Below are 15207 nucleotides of genomic sequence, written 5' to 3'. Positions count from 1 at the left end.
TTAGTGCTTGAGTGTCCATCCATTGGTGGTGGTGGCAGTACCACAAGAAGCAACACCAATTATCTAGTGCTTACGATCGGCCAGGACAATCTCACTAGACTCTCCATAGGTCCCCGCCCCCAAATCGGATATGGGTCGTCAATGGAGACGAGAAGTCCGGCCACGATGATTTGGCAGGGCTGAAAGGGCGCCAAGCCCTGGGCGGAGGAGCGCGAGATTCGATTCATGACTCGGACGCCACATGGGGTTTGGACTTGCTGCCGAAGGCTTTGGTGGCCCTGGCCTGAAACACAGCTTGCTGACAGACGTTCGATGAGATGCATGCAGGCCTTCGTCTCCTCCGGAAGCGAACGTTAGAAAGATTTGTTTTCATCCAATAGCAGACTGGTAGGAGGACATGGCCTGTTAAGTACGTATATTTAGACCAGCACTAATACGCGCAAAATACGGCCGACCCCTGGCTGTTGCCCTGGCCCCTTGCTCTTAGTCTAAGCTACTTTCTTCTAAGCCCCATGCCATGTGCCGCATGCGCCCCAATTGCTGGCATCACGACAGCTCCCTTGCACGTGGAGGATTCATGGCGAAATCTATTTCCATAGCATACGTCAAATGTTGCATACCATGTCAACCCACTCATCGTCAAGGACTCATGACTGTGTAGAAAGAAGTAGCAAGTCATTGAAGTCGGGAATGGACTTCCCATTGATTGGTTAGAGACAAACAGACCCTAGACACTACTCAATAACAAAAGGAAGATAGGCAAAAGCAGAAGAAACCCCCAAGTTAGTTATTCATGGTATAACCATTCTCCCTGATTCGCCAGCGCAACGCCGAATTGCCTTTGAATTTCCGTAAGCCTCCCTGACGAGACACGGAAATAAAAAAGTGATGCTATGCTGATGGATAGATAACCATCAATCCCTTCCCTCCCGCCCACCAAAACGCCCCCTTCCCCCCTCCCGCAAAGTAGCATACAGTAAAGACGTATTAGGTAAAAACACCTATCCCCCCCACCTACTACGGGCTCGAAGTAAGCAGCAGTTACAAATACAAATCCATTCATTCTCCCTCTCTTGCCGTCGCCGTCGCAGCCTCCTCCACGACCTTGTGGCCCTGGCCGGCTGCCGACGAAGCAGAGGCAACACCCTGCGCGTCGCGGACCGGACGAGACGAAGCACCTACTACTCGCCCCCTTCCTCCTGACCTTGATCAGCTCCGCCATTAGATCGTCCTTCTGCCGCTCGCCCTCGGCGATGCGCTGCCGCGCCGCCGCGCGGTCCAGGTTACGGGCCTCGCGCTCCTGCTTCAGCTTGTGCTCCAGCTCCCGCAGCCGGAACATCCACTTGTTGTCCTGCTGCGGCGCCGCCTCGCCCCCGAGCATCCCGCGGCTGATGCTGCCGGGCGTCGCTATGTCGCCTTGGTTGGACAGCCTGGACCCGGACCGCGGCGGCTGCTGTTGCTGCTGCTGCTCGAACTCGGGCGCCGCCAGGTTGTTGGAGACGCTGCGCGTCATGGTGCTGTTCCGCGACTTGCTGCTGCTGGCCGAGCTCGCCGTCTCGAGGTGCGTAGTGGTCTTGCTCCTAGGAATACCACTGGTCTTGCGGATAGGCCCGGTGGGTACGTTGGGGCTGGGGCTTCCAGCCTCGTCGTCCAGGCCGACTCCGCTGCCGCGACGGCCGTTGGTGGGCTGGTCGAAGTAGCCACTCACGGCACGCGTCTTGGCGTCGTTGGCTCGCTGCAACGTGGCGTTCTCGATCTTAAGGGCCCGGTAGGCTGCTTCGAGTTGGCTGTATTTGGCCGCATTGTTGAAGTCCCCATTGATCACGCCATTGCGCACTATCGTCTCCAGGCGATCCAGCTTCTTGATACGGATATCCAGATTGTTCTCTAGCGATTGGTACTCCTTCCAGAGGTCATTCTGGACGACCTTGATGCGACTGTGGCAGTTGCCCAGGAGGCTCTCAATCATCTTGACCGCAGCAAGAAGGTTTTTGCTAAAACCGGGCAGCATAGTAGAAACGGCCTCGAGGCTAGGTAGGGCCCGCCCGTTGATGAGACTGTTGTTGTGTGCCCAGTCAGAACCGCAAAGGCTCGAGAGCCTCGTCCACAGGATGAGCAGTAGGTTGTTGCGCTCCGTAAGCTGGTCCCGGAACGACGTCTCGAGCTGGGCAATCTTCTTCTTGTCGTTGGCGTGGGCGCTCTCCAGCTCCTGGATGCGACCATCCTGGTTGTTGACGGTGCGCGAAACGTGCGAGTTTGTCCGCTGGAACGTCTCAAAGGCGTTTTTGGTGTTGCGGTGGGCCTGTCGCTCCTTTTCGAGCATATCCGCCAGCTTCCGGCTTTCAAGCCCGTGTGACTCCAAGAGGCCGTCGCGCTGCTTGATGAGACGGTCCTTCTCCAGCATAGCGGCCTTGGCGCTGTCCAACTCGTGAACCGTGTTCTCCAGTTCGCGCTGCAGCGTCCCAATAGATTTGAGCAGGCTGGACCGAGTTCCGTTGAGATCGCCAAGAGCCTCACGCAGGTTGTTCTCGAGCTCCATGAGCCTCTCTTTCCATTCGGTAGCCTCAACTTCTCGGCTGTGCAGGTTCTTGCGTAGTTTCCGGGACTCATCCTTGGATGCCGTCAACTCCTTGTTAAGCTCGTTGACAAAGTGTTGCACCTCTTCCTTTTCGCGCGAAGAGATGAGCTCGTGCTGTCGACGCTCCTTGGTCAGTCTCTGATCCAGCTCCTTGACTCGTTCGCGTTCATCGCGTAGGTTTTGCTCGACGCCCGCCAGCGCAGCCTCTAGATCGCCAATGCGGATCTTGTCGGCTTCTTGCTCCTCGCGCAGGAATGCAATTTCGCCTTGGCTAGATTCCTGCTGAACTCCGAGCCGGTTGGCTTTCTCGTTGGACTCCAAAAGTTTGGTCTCCAGTTCTTCGCCCTCGCGATTGGCTTCAGCCAGTTCGGCTTCGAGTTGTTCTATGCGACGGATCTTCTTTTCTTGCTCGTCCTCCAACCGAATGATGGCCTCGCTCATCTTGCGCATCTCTTCCTGGAGAGCCTCGAAGTTCTCTGTGCGATCCTGCACCTCCACCTGTAGTCGATTGATTTCCTGGTCTTTCAGGTCTGCTTCGCCCTCGAGCGCATTGATCTCTTCCTGGGCTTCGTTCTGGAGCGCGTTGAACTCCCCTTCTAGGTCGGATTGATCTTGGAGGGCTTGGTCACGCTCCGTCTGTATCGCCATTAAGTCGTTGAGGGTATTGTCGAGCTCTTGTTGGAGACCCAGAGCAGATTCTTCCGCCTGTTGCTTGGCTTCGACAGCCGTCTCAAAATCCTGCATGCAAGTATCCAGCTCGCGCTGGAGTTCTTGGTTTTGCATCTTGATCTCGTTGAGCTTGTCCCGTTGCTCGGCAAGCTTGTTCTCCAACTCTTCCCGCTCCGGATCTTCCACGGCCATCGTAAGTCTCGTCCGGGCGCTACCTCGCGACTGGGACCTCTCATGGGCGCCGGCACGAGATGCTGATCGATCCAGCAGTGTGTCGATGGTAGATGGCGCAGGGCCCCCACGTCGCGACGCAAGCTTGAGGTCTTCGATTTCCTGATAAAGTCTCTCCTTCTCCCGGTTTCGAGATGTCAACATCGAAGTCTGGGCACCCACTTCGCGACGTAACTCGGCGTTCTCGTGGCGCAGTTGGTCAGTCTCCCGTCGCAGCTCATCAACGAGCGTCGTAGCCTGAGAGCTGGTCTGATCCAGTTCTCCAGACAGGCCAGATACAGGCCGAGACCGCGACGGAGATTGAGGCCGCCCCTTTCGTGTGATGTTGTAGATGTTCGTAGTGTGATGCATACCACCTGGGGTGGTACTGGACACGCCATTGGCGACGTTGACTTCCTGCTTGAGGCGGAAGATTTCGTCCCGCAGCCTCCTGTTGTCGTCGTCTGTCTGTTCCCGTCTTGCCGTTTCCTGTTCGAGCAAGTCTTTGTAGACATCAGCCTCTTCCTGGCGGCCCAGGCTGTCGCCAACTCTTTCGCCAGCCTTGTCGCCCATGGCCTTGACTACCTCGGCCAGCTTCCTCTTCTCCGCTTGTGAAGCCATGTTCTCGCTCTTCAGATGCTCTATCTCGGTGACGTATTCCTCGACGCGCTCCCGTAGGTAAAGGAGCTCTTCCTCCCTCTCCTGGGCCTCCTGATCAAATCCAGGTGTAGTGCGGCCATCCGAGGAGTAGCCGCTTCGGGCGGTGCTGGGCCGGTCCGCTTCGTCATCTCGATCGCGCAACCGCTTGTCGAGGTCCTTATTCTTCTTCCGAAGGACTTTGTTGTCGCGTTGAATGACGGCCAGGGACGTCTTGAGCTCGACGTTTTCCGAAATCATCTCCTTAACGCCTGACTCGGAAAGCTTATCCAGCCGATCAGACAGGAACATGACTTTCAGCTTGAGGTCAAAATTTTCTTTAGACAGCCGCTCAATAGTGCTCGATTGCTCCTTCAACGTCAGGTTCCTCCCATTCTTGGCAGTAGTGCCCGGGGCTGGGGTGTAGTCGGAAACCTTGCGGAAGGGTTTGTTGACTTTGGGGGTCTCGAGGCCCCCTTGTGTCTTGTACTCGCGAGCTAGTGACTCGGGAACTTCGACGTTGCGCACATGCCGAGCAATGACCGTGTCTGTAGGTGCCAATAATGGGCCCTTCTTTTTAGCCTTGGGGGTGCTGAGTGCATCGTCGTTTTCCCTCGGGAACGGAGACTTGGGCGGTTCTCCGCTGGGGGCCTTTCGACTTCTTCCAAAGGCTCCAGAGGTTCGAGCCCTCTGACCGGGTCCAGGTCCTCGATGCCGGAAGCCATGCTGCCCATACTAATGGAGCGCGCAAGCATGTTACTCATGCTTCGCTGCATGCCGTAGGACGGTATGGCGCCACCAGACTGGATGGCGTAGTCTACACCAAGCCCGACCGTCACGTCGCTTTCGTTGCTCTCGTTATCGATGGTGTCGAGATTGGAAGAGGTGGAGGACCGCTGGCTGGCATTCCTACTGACCAGAAACCGCGGCCGAGTGCCGAAGCGAAGAGAACCTTGGTTCGAAGCGCTCCCTGTCGAATCTATAGAATTGTCGGCGGACTTGGACTGATCAACCCCCGAGGTAGAGGTGGACTGGCGTAGAAGCGCCGCGCCGCCCGCGCTCGACTCGTCCGGGCGAGGAATGCCCAGGTGCGAGCTGTCCCTTGAAGAAAAGTCTGGATCGTCTTGTGGGGTCGGCTGTCTTTCCCCGGCAAGCCTCGACGTGGAGCGAGATGCGGAGCGAGCAGCGGCGTTGGCGGCGGGGGAGGACATGGTCTCGAGTGCCGCGGTGGAGTTATCGGGGTCAGCATCGTGAGCGGTGAAGGTGTCATTGGCTGGATTCGTCGAGCCGGTGATGGAGATATCGGGTTGGGCAGAGGATTGGGCGTGGTTGGGGGGTGACGTGGGCGTAGTGCTGGTGGGTAGCTGCGAGTCGTCACGGTGCTGGCTCTCATTGGCCGCCGCCGATGTATCTGCATGTGACCGCGACACTCTCGAGTCTCGGTGGCCGTTTCCTTCGTTCTTTATTGGTGTTGTGGACTCTGCAGTCTCGGTCGGCAACGCGGACGTGGGGTCATTGTAGTCTTGTTGAGCTTGGTAGCCCCTGCGCGAGCTGGTGGATTTGACGGCGTCGAAAACGAAGGTGTCGTCAATGCCGGGTTCGGGGCCGGTGACCTGGATGGGGGATATCGGAGGAATGAAACTCTCTTCGACATCTTGAAGCTGCGCGCGGACCTGTTCCTCCTCGGCCATGGAATCCAGATGGTGATCGTCGGCCATGCTGCGCTCGACGTAGCTGTAGCTGCTGTCGGGCTGGAGGTGGTGTTGCGACGGCGGATGCAGCAGCGGTATGTTCTCCTTGGTGAAGGCATGTGCCGGTTGCGCGGTCACGGGGGTGGCAGCAGGGGGTAGTTCAGTCGCAGTGTCATGGTCGTCGTCGTCTGGGTGGTCGAAGTCGTTTTGGCTGGGGGACATTTGTCGGCCATCCGAGCTACCAGGGGCGGCAACTTGGCGCGTGGAAGAACGCGCCTCCGAAGGCCTCTTCTCGTCGGCTTCCATTCGGGAAGGGTGAATATGCTGGTATGCGCTGTTGCCAAGGTCACAAATTCATGCTCGATTCGGACTGAATTGAAGATTGAGATGATCGGATCAATATGGAGCAAAAGTAGCAGCAATTCAGTGGTTGGAATTGGAAGTGCAGTACAGGTGCAGGTGCAGGTGCAGGTACATGCAAATCACTTCTCACCCTCCTAACCTAGCCTCTCCCTACGAGCCTGCCGGGTGTGCTAAAACAAAACCCACCAGCCCAGACCTCCCGCGGCTGCACTTGCCAGCAATCATCAATTGACGCCCTGGAGCTTGCTGGCCAACGATAACCATAATAACAATAACACTTTGATTTTCAGTATTTCCACCTGGCTTCCTTGGCTATGTGACATCCATGACCATAATAATTTGAAGTACAGAGTACTGCCTGTGATCTATTATGAAGCCTGGCTACCTGTTCAGCTGCTCGGGTCCATCAGATTGGATTGCGGCAAAATTTCTACAACCTGATACGCGACTGACCCCCCAACTACGAAAATGATCAGATGAACGCATTCGGCTGCCATTTTGATTTGCTCGGAATCGCGCCCGGCGAGTTGCCACCTTTGTACTTGTTCGAGGCCCAGTATCTACCTGTTTCTACAAGCAAGTTCCTTCCTTACACCAATCGAATACAACAAAAGCGCATAACAACAAAGGGGAGGGACGAAAACACACACGATACGATGGATGCACTTGATGGCGTTTAATTCGCCAGCGCAATGACGCACCGCTCGGTCCTCTTTTCCGGTTGGCTCAGGTCTGCTGTTCCCTGCTAGCAGCACCTAATTCGGGCATCAAGGTCCCCTACAGATACCCGTCCAGGTGGGCCGCCAGTTGTTGCCAGGGACACCTGATTGACCCCACTGCGCTTGAAAAGAAAAGGGAAAGGGGCTTCAATGAACAAGACCATAAGTTCTATGCAAGTCAAAATCGATGCCCAATAATCCGATATCAGCCTTCACTTCTCCATATTCTAGACTACACTCCTCAGGCATAAGTGGGCATTCAATAGTCGACAGCAGTCTTGGTGTCTGATGTGTTGTTCCTGCCTACCATCGCGAAAATGCCATCCATATCCCAGGCTGTTTTGGTTGTCAATCAACCGGGTTTTCAGCGTCACAGTCGGGACGCAGCGGCAATCCGAGTCTGGTTCCGAGCTCCAGTGTTGCATTCGAACAGCACGCGTCAATGTGTATCTGCATCATGCCCATACACTTGCTTCTCCTGATGGCCAGCCCGCAGATATTCTCCGAGATCTATTTGTGCCGACATGCATGCATTTTCTCTTTTCTGGGATGAGTTTAGTCAGCAATCCCAAATAGGGACTTATAATGCTGGATGCTGACCAGTGAGTCAAAAGGGAGGTCAAAGCAGTCGTTTGGACACCAACGAGGCCCATGTGGTGCATTTCCTTGTTCTTTTTCGGCTCGATGTCAAGCTGTCAAACCAACAGAAACGAAACCTTATAAATATGACAGTTGGTCTCACATGCGTTCAGCCTCCATATCTTGCTGTTGATATTTCTCAAGGCATGCTTGTAGACTCGTCATTGTTTAGAAGATACCGTGTATGCAATGATACTTGCAAGATGTATTATTTCCTACCAAGGTAGACGACTATCACGAATTAGATCTCCACAGAATTTGGCACCTGCTAAAGGAGATTAATGTTCAATGAGCGAGGGAATATGGAACAGTTGCCTGGTTCTAGCTGCTAAGGTATTTGTGATTGACAAGGCTCATGATATCTATATTTAATTTGACGCTGAGAACATTTTGATTATTTAGACGTAGCCCCTGCAACGGCCTGTGCAGACACTTGAAGTAAATATGCTGCCATTGTGGCATCACAGGGAGCAGCAGAAGGTAGATACAAAGCTGGGATCGAGCAAGTGAATAGTAACAAATTGCCAAAAGAGGCGAAGGAATCTACCATGGGAACAGCACTCCGGTGCTCAGATATATCCTGCCGCTGACTTGGTTGTTAGGGATTTCTCGCAACACTCATGCTTGTCCCGAGCCCTTCTGCAGCTTGTCTGCAATCGTGCTCGCAACTTCCATGTTATCAAGTGCAGCATCATCCTTGACAGTGGCCCATATAGCCTCAATTCCCTCGACGGCTCCATCGCTCAAAGGCCCCTTTTTGATTGCTGCCATAGCGTCCCTTAGCTGCTGCTGCTTGCGCGCACCCACAATGACGGCATCACCAAGTTCTGCCTGCAACTTAGAGTGGTATACAATCCACCGGTACGCAAGCTCTGCGCGCGAAATGCCCTCACTTTCAGAGATCTTCCCCCAGACGGTGAGGGCGCTGATATAACTAGGCTTGTTATACATGCCATTGTACAAAGCGCCAGTGAAGTCTGTCTGGGCAAACCGGCTGTTAGGGGCAAACAACGAGCCCTCGGATTTAGCGAGGAAGCTACCAGCAAGGGGGCTGTATGCGTAGAATGCCATGTTGTGTTTGCGTAGGACAGGGAAGAGTTCCTCTTCGGTGCGGCGGGCAATAGCCGAGTAGTTGCCCTGGTATACAGAGGGCACAACGAACCCGTTGTCCTTGGCGACTTGGACGATCTCATCGACCTCTCGACCAAGGAAGTTGGACAAACCTAGACGCTTGAAGGCACCTTGCTTGTAGAGCTCGTCGAGGCCACTGAGGGTCTCCCGCCATGAGACTCTTCGATCGGGGGAATGAATATAATAGACATCAACCTGCCCGATTAGCTTAGGGAGCGAAATTGCCCAAGTCTTGTGATATATCACTTACGCTTTCCGTCTTAAGTTTCCTAAGACTCTCCTTGCCAGACTTGATGACGAGATCCTTGGTGGCTGGGCTCGGGTTCATACCCGACAATATCTTGGTGTCCAAGATGAACCCCCTGGAAGCGGCACCTGCGAGGCCCAGCTGCTCCTCCCAGGTGTCGTATGCCTCGGCAGTGTCAATGTTCTTGATGCTGAGCTCGTCGAGAATGTCCAGCCAACCTGGAACATCATCGAAGACGTGGGAGTCGGATCCGGTGCCGAATACGATCTTGACTCCGTTGACGGCCATCGTTGGTGTACTGGTTCCTGGGGTGCCGTATCGAGACGTTGCTGATTATGGAAACAGTGTGGTGCGGTATGATGGTGATTAGATGAACAATAATAAACAAAGGCGAGAACACGAGTTTATAGCCGGGGCTACTGTGCGATGTGACAAGATCAACACTCAGTGGATGCCTTTCCATTCGCTGACAATCGACCTCTATCAAGCAGGCCCGTCTTGCTTAATGCCGAGGACGACCTCAACTGCCGCGTTTAGCATTCGGAACGGGCCTCTCCTTTAACCCTACTTCCCGAGCCCCCCGAGTCCCGCCCCCACTCCTAGTCGGCCGATAAAACTTCGGGGATGTCTATGTCCGAGATCGGGTTTTCTTTTGTGGAATACATTGGTTTTGAGATAGGTCATCTTGGATATATTAGGTTCGGCCGACCCGGGCTCACGGAACCCGGCCCAACAAGACATATTCATTATTTTCTTCTTTTCGGTGCAATGTGGAGGCTTCAACCCAACAGAAATGAAACCTTATAAAATATGACTCTTTGACGTATTCATGGGAACGAAGATTGCGTGCTCCGCATGGGAACACGGGCGAATTCAGGTTTCCGAGTCAAGCGGCAACCCGACACTAAAGCGCGTAGCAGTCTGGAAGCTTGTCACGGTCCTCCGCGCCGAAAGATGAATTTATAACTATAGCCAGCGGCTACCCAGCTGGCTAAATATCTTCTCGTACAAGTTCCTATCTATAGATACATTTTCTTAACGTTACCGAAACTACCTCCGCCGAAACCCAAACCAAGCTCCACTACGTCTTTTTTCTTTTTTATACGAAATGTCGAGCATGAAGGTCCTGATCAGTGGCTGCGGCGTAGGCGGAGCATCACTGGCCTTCTGGCTCGCACGCATGGGAGCGGGTGTCACAGTGACCGAACGCTTCCCCGGTTTGCGGGCGAGTGGTCAACAGATCGACCTTCGAGGCCCAGCTGTTTCGCTTTTAGAAAATATGGGCATCAAAGAGGCCGTGAAATCGGTCGTCACTAAAGAGCCTGGAACGCAGCTCGTCAACGCAAAGGGCCAGACGATAGCCTATTTTCCTTCCGATCCTCAATCCAGCTCGAGACAGGGCTTCTCATCCGAGTATGAGATCATGAGAGGCGACCTGGTACAAGTGCTTTACAACTCCACTAAAGAGAACGAAAATGTGCGGTGCTGGTTCAACAAGTCGATCAAGAGCTTCACCCAAGATGACGTGGCAGACCCAGCCGGAAAGGTCCACGTCAGCTTCTCAGACGGTCATCAAGAAGACTTTGACCTCGTCGTCGGTGCCGATGGCGTGTATTCTCAGACCCGCAAAATCATGATGGGTCCCAAGTTTGCCGAGTCGCTGGTATCGCAACACACACACTTCGCCTACTTCAGCATCCCGGCGCAGCCAGACGACACCAGTCGATGGACTGCCTGCTTCTTACCGGAACGCGTCCTTTTGATGAGTCGAAAGGACCACCCGGACTTTCTCCGGGCATACATGATGATCTACGGGGACCACCCGTCCTTAGAGGCAGCCTATGAGTCTCGCGACAAGGTTGCCCTCAGGAAAGCGTGGGATGGCATTTTACGCGGCCGCGGTTGGAAAGCGGACAGGTTCTGCGACGGCCTGTTGCACAGTCCCGAATCCGAAGATCTGTACGCAGGGCCTGTCAACTTCGTCAAGCTACCCGAAGGAGGCTGGTCCCAGGGCAGGGTAGCGCTGCTGGGTGACGCCGCTTACGCGTCCACGCTAAACGGCATGGGCACTTCGGTGGCGATGGCGGCAGCCTACGTAATGGCGGGCGAGATCGCCACGTTGCTATCGAAGGGGAGACGGTGCACCGGGCAATTCTCCAGGGCACGGCAAACTACGAGACGACGCTCCGTCCGCTCATCACGATCGCGCAGAAAGCGAACGAAGCTGGCCTTGGCGCATCGTTTCCACAGACGAGTTGGGGAATTCGTCTGCTGCAGCTAGCTGCCCGGGCAGCGGCCTTCTTGCACCTCGACAGGCTAGGTTGGTTCACAGGTGACAATCTCCACGAATGGCAGATGCCGGCTTATTCTAGCTTGGAAGCAAGTAGCCAGCAGCTACTGAGAACTATGGCAAAATGATAGGTTGGTCTGCACCTGGAGTAGTGTATGTAGTGAGGGTGTGTCGATCTATAACAGCCATAGCAATGGACTTGAACAGATCCTGGACACTGCGCCACACCACATCAAGCGCTTGAGCTATACATTCAAATATTATCGCGCTGGTGACAGTTTTGTATAAATGGAGAGGCAGAAGGCCATTTTCTTTTGCTATCAACTTCCCTTTTCTAGAGCTAGTACGCCATCACTTCCTATCTGCGAAGTAACATAGAACTACATGCAGAGCCCGGTAATCGATATGGCTTATTTTAGCCTTCGGTTCGTTCTTCTGTAGTGTATGTGTGCGTCGGAGATAGTGTAAATTTCCACTTGAGCTGCATTCCGAGCTATAACCAAGTGAGGGAAACCGATACAGGCAAGGGAACCCGGCTCAGAGGAAGGAAGCCGATTCGGTCAACTACCCGAAGAATTAAGGGTTAAGCAGTGGGATCCAGTCATGTACCACAGACCTAGTGTGATACTACTCACTCTTGGGCCCTACTGGCCTATCCTGAGATCATGATTCGCACTCCTAAGTTACAAGCCCCTAATTCGGATATAATAAGACAGCTCACGGCGATTCTCAGCATATTGCTAAAGAGATGTCTCCTTAGATGAAAAGGGAGTTTTGGTATTTATTCAATCTACTGCCCACCTCCGGGTCCTGGCCTATTTGTTTCGAACACAAATGGTACATTATGGTAAATACACCCTTCCAGACGCGAAGTCGTTGGTGGACACAGCGCTGGGATAGCGTCGCCCGCCCCCTATACGCTGTCCATGGTCCCGCTTCCGCCGCCGGTGACCCCGACATCCACCTGGGCCCGTACAAATTACCGACTACCATCTCCACGATGCCACCGACCGGATCATGCGCCAGGTGGAGCTCGCCTTGGGGAAGCGGTCCTACCCCGTAGTCACAGCAGCCAATTCAGGGGTTAGAGGAACATCAACCCCTCTGGTCTCCTGCGGCGGCGGCTCATTTTACCGGCTGCCCCCAAGTGCTGAAAGAACAACCCGGGCCACTGCCACGTCGCTGGACACCTCAGACTCGGTGGTTCAAGCTTGGAGCTCTTCGAACTGAAGGATGAGAACACTAAACTAGAAGTGACGATCATCTCAACTGCAATTTCCCATTCCATTTAGCGGACGCTATCACACAGCAGAACTTCCAAAATCCCATGTTCTGCTACAATATGGGATAACAAAAAGAGGGTGTTGTGACTCCTGAAGTTAAACTAGACAGAAGTAGAAGCAATAGGTGGGATGTTTAAACATTTCACATTGATGATAGACAAGCGAAGGAATTCAAATATTAGGGAGGGGATATCACGAGATTCTCATTAATATGCATGGTTCGAGAAACCGTTGTCCCCGGTGATCAGGCTAAGTACCCAGCAGAAAGTGTGTATATACATGTTGTCGGGTATGAAATTATACAAAAGCTATAATCGATTAAATGCTATGATGCCGGAAAATACGCCACAAGATGCAATGCAAATGCAGTCCGAAAGTCGTTCATGATGTTGTCTCATCATGCTGTTTGTTTTTTGTTTGGGGTTTTCCCTCTCCCTAAGGTTTTTTTTCTTTCACTTTGTTGTTCATCAGGGGTTTTTGGTCGTGCCAGCTGCTTTATTTACTCCTTGGCCAGCTTGCTTCTCTTGCGGAGCTGGTGGCCGTACTTGAACATGACGAAGGGGATCGTGCTCAGGACGGTGCCGAAGAGGGCGAGGATGAGGCCGGCGTACTGGGAGCCGACGTTGTGGAAGAAGGCGCTGGCGAACAGCGGGGTGACGGCGCCCAGCGTGTTACGCAGGAAGCCCTGCGCGGCGATGGCCGACGACGAAGACTCGCCGTAGCAGTCGGCCGTGTAGCTGTAGGTCGACTCGAAGACGAAGAAGATGCCGAAGGCGATGGGGGCCAGGCCGATGGCGGGGCCGACCCACGACAGCTGCGCGTACTGGGTGAAGGAGTAGATGAACAGGCCGATGGGCAGGAAGATGGCGCCGTACATGGCGCCGTACAGGCGCGCCTCGGGCGTCACCTTGATGCTGGGGTCGTCGGTGAGGCGGTTGTACTTGCGCATCTGCAGGTGGTGGGCGGCCCAGCCCAGCGTGGTGCCGATGGCGAGCGAGATGTAGGGCAGGCCGGCGACGCCCTCGTTCCAGCCGCGCTTCTCCTGGAACGTGATGGGGATGACGGACAGGAACATGAAGGCGACGGCCCAGCAGAAGGCGATCCAGAAGCCGAAGGCGAAGACGACGGGCTCGGTGACCAGCATGTGGATGGCCTTGACCGACGAGGCCTTGAGCATGGACTGCAGCGAGGGCGTGAGGATGTCGCCCTCGGAGACGTAGCGCTCGTCGCCGGTGGCCTTGCGGAGGACCTTGGCGCGTCTGTGCAGCTCGACGCCGCCGCGGGTCTCGGGGAAGTAGAAGAAGATGAGGATCAGCAGGGGGATGTTGGCGATGCCCTGGATGCCCTCGATCCAGCGCCAGCCGATGGCCTGGTCGATGAAGCCGGCGTAGATGGGGGCCGAGACGGTGCCGAAGATGGCGACGAAGCTGAACATGGCCATGGGGCGGCCGCGGTGGCGGGGCTCGTACATGTCGTCGAAGGTGCCGCCGACGAGGATGGTGCCGACGCAGCCGAAGAGACCGAGCAGCAGACGCAGGCCGATGATGGTGGCGATGTTCTTGGCGAGCGCCAATCCGATGAAGAGGAGCGAGAAGCACAGGAAGGCGCCGGCGTAGACGACCTTGCGGCCCGTCAGCTCGCAGAAGGGCGCGAGCACCATGGGCGCGATGGCGCAGGCGATGTTGAAGGTGAAGAGACCCAGCTGGCCCATGAATTCAGAGACGCCGAACTCCTTGCACATGCTGCCGATACCGGACGAGTAGGCGGTGGTGGCCAAACCGATAAAGAGGGTCATGAGGTTGAGGATGGTCGAGATGCTGCGCTTGTACCAGGGGTTCCAGTTGAAGGGGTTCTGCTTGTCGCCGGTGGCGAAGTTGAGCACGATGTACTCCTTGCCGTTCTCGTTGACGACCTCGGTCAGGGTGAGGGGCATGTCGCAGTCGACCTTCTTGACGGGGCCGAAGTCGTCGTCGACCTGCTCGGCCTCGGGCGTGTCGAACTTGCCGCCGACGACGCGGCCGACCAGGAGCTCGCCCTTTTCGTTCTTGGGCAGCTCGAGCGCCGGCGTCTGGCCCTCGAGGTCCGTGTCCTCGTCCTTCTCGGTCGTCGTGTCGCCGCGGAGGGACGCGGGCCGCGAGGCCGAGTTCCTCCTCGACGCCACCAGGGTATGGGGGCGCGAGCCGTTGGGGGAGCCCGGGCGCGAGCGGACGTACGAGTTGGCGCGCGACGCGGCGAAGGAATTCCTCCGCGACGCCGGCTGCGAGAACGAAGGCAGGTAGGACGACATGATATGGGTGGTGTGTCTGTGTGTGTGTGTGTGTGTGTTTTTGTCTTGTCTTGTGGTGGGTGTGGGTGTGATGGTTAAAGACGAGACCAGGAGAAGGGACGACGCTGGTGGCACAAACAACAACAACAACACCAGTGAACTTGCTATAAGCCGTCAACTGTACTATCGCAAGTATCGAGTTCCGGGACAGGAGAATCGAGAAGGCGATAAGCCAGTTCTTATTTCTCGGATTTTCCTGCCCAAATGTCGACAGCTAGTCAGACACGGCGTCTCTCGATGACATCGCTCGCCCCATCCAGCGAACATCTGGAAGCTCACTTGATTTTTGTTGTTGTTACTGGGTGGGGCCGGCTCAGTTCCACCATATCGCCGTGAAGCCGCCGCGATGTCTCCCTATCCACTGATAGACCTGCATGCCACCACCACCTCGACCGCTGCATCGCCGCGCCCAGCCCGTCGCAGCA

The 15207-nt window shown here is 55.2% G+C and overlaps 4 protein-coding genes across 4 annotated transcripts; 1 reads left to right on the top strand and 3 right to left on the bottom strand.

Annotated features, from left to right (window-relative positions):
* Positions 1-1059: 1059 nt before the first annotated feature.
* On the bottom strand, positions 1060-6090 carry PG998_002684 (uncharacterized protein; the record flags this gene model as incomplete). The annotated part of the gene is made up of 3 exons (XM_066869502.1): positions 1060-1121; positions 1183-4744; positions 4789-6090. 3 exons carry the CDS (start codon positions 6088-6090, stop codon positions 1060-1062), a joined length of 4926 nt encoding a protein of 1641 aa, XP_066737917.1.
* Positions 6091-8123: 2033 nt separating this feature from the next.
* Positions 8124-9171, bottom strand: PG998_002683 (aldehyde reductase (GliO); the record flags this gene model as incomplete). The annotated part of the gene is made up of 2 exons (XM_066869501.1): positions 8124-8831; positions 8887-9171. The coding sequence occupies 2 exons, from the start codon at positions 9169-9171 to the stop codon at positions 8124-8126; spliced, it is 993 nt and encodes a 330-aa protein (XP_066737916.1).
* An 820-nt stretch (positions 9172-9991) lies between these two features.
* Positions 9992-11301, top strand: PG998_002682 (uncharacterized protein; the record flags this gene model as incomplete). The annotated part of the gene is made up of 2 exons (XM_066869500.1): positions 9992-10978; positions 11020-11301. 2 exons carry the CDS (start codon positions 9992-9994, stop codon positions 11299-11301), a joined length of 1269 nt encoding a protein of 422 aa, XP_066737915.1.
* A 1654-nt stretch (positions 11302-12955) lies between these two features.
* PG998_002681 (uncharacterized protein) lies at positions 12956-14743 on the bottom strand (the record flags this gene model as incomplete). The annotated part of the gene is made up of 1 exon (XM_066869499.1): positions 12956-14743. The coding sequence occupies one exon, from the start codon at positions 14741-14743 to the stop codon at positions 12956-12958; it is 1788 nt and encodes a 595-aa protein (XP_066737914.1).
* Between the last annotated feature and the right edge of the window lie 464 nt (positions 14744-15207).

The sequence above is a fragment of the Apiospora kogelbergensis genome (assembly GCF_038363985.1).
Source record: "Apiospora kogelbergensis strain CBS 113332 chromosome Unknown utg000001l_segment0_segment0, whole genome shotgun sequence".
In the NCBI taxonomy this organism is placed as follows: Eukaryota; Fungi; Ascomycota; class Sordariomycetes; order Amphisphaeriales; family Apiosporaceae; genus Apiospora; species Apiospora kogelbergensis.
This window is presented reverse-complemented; position numbering and strand designations above follow the sequence as displayed.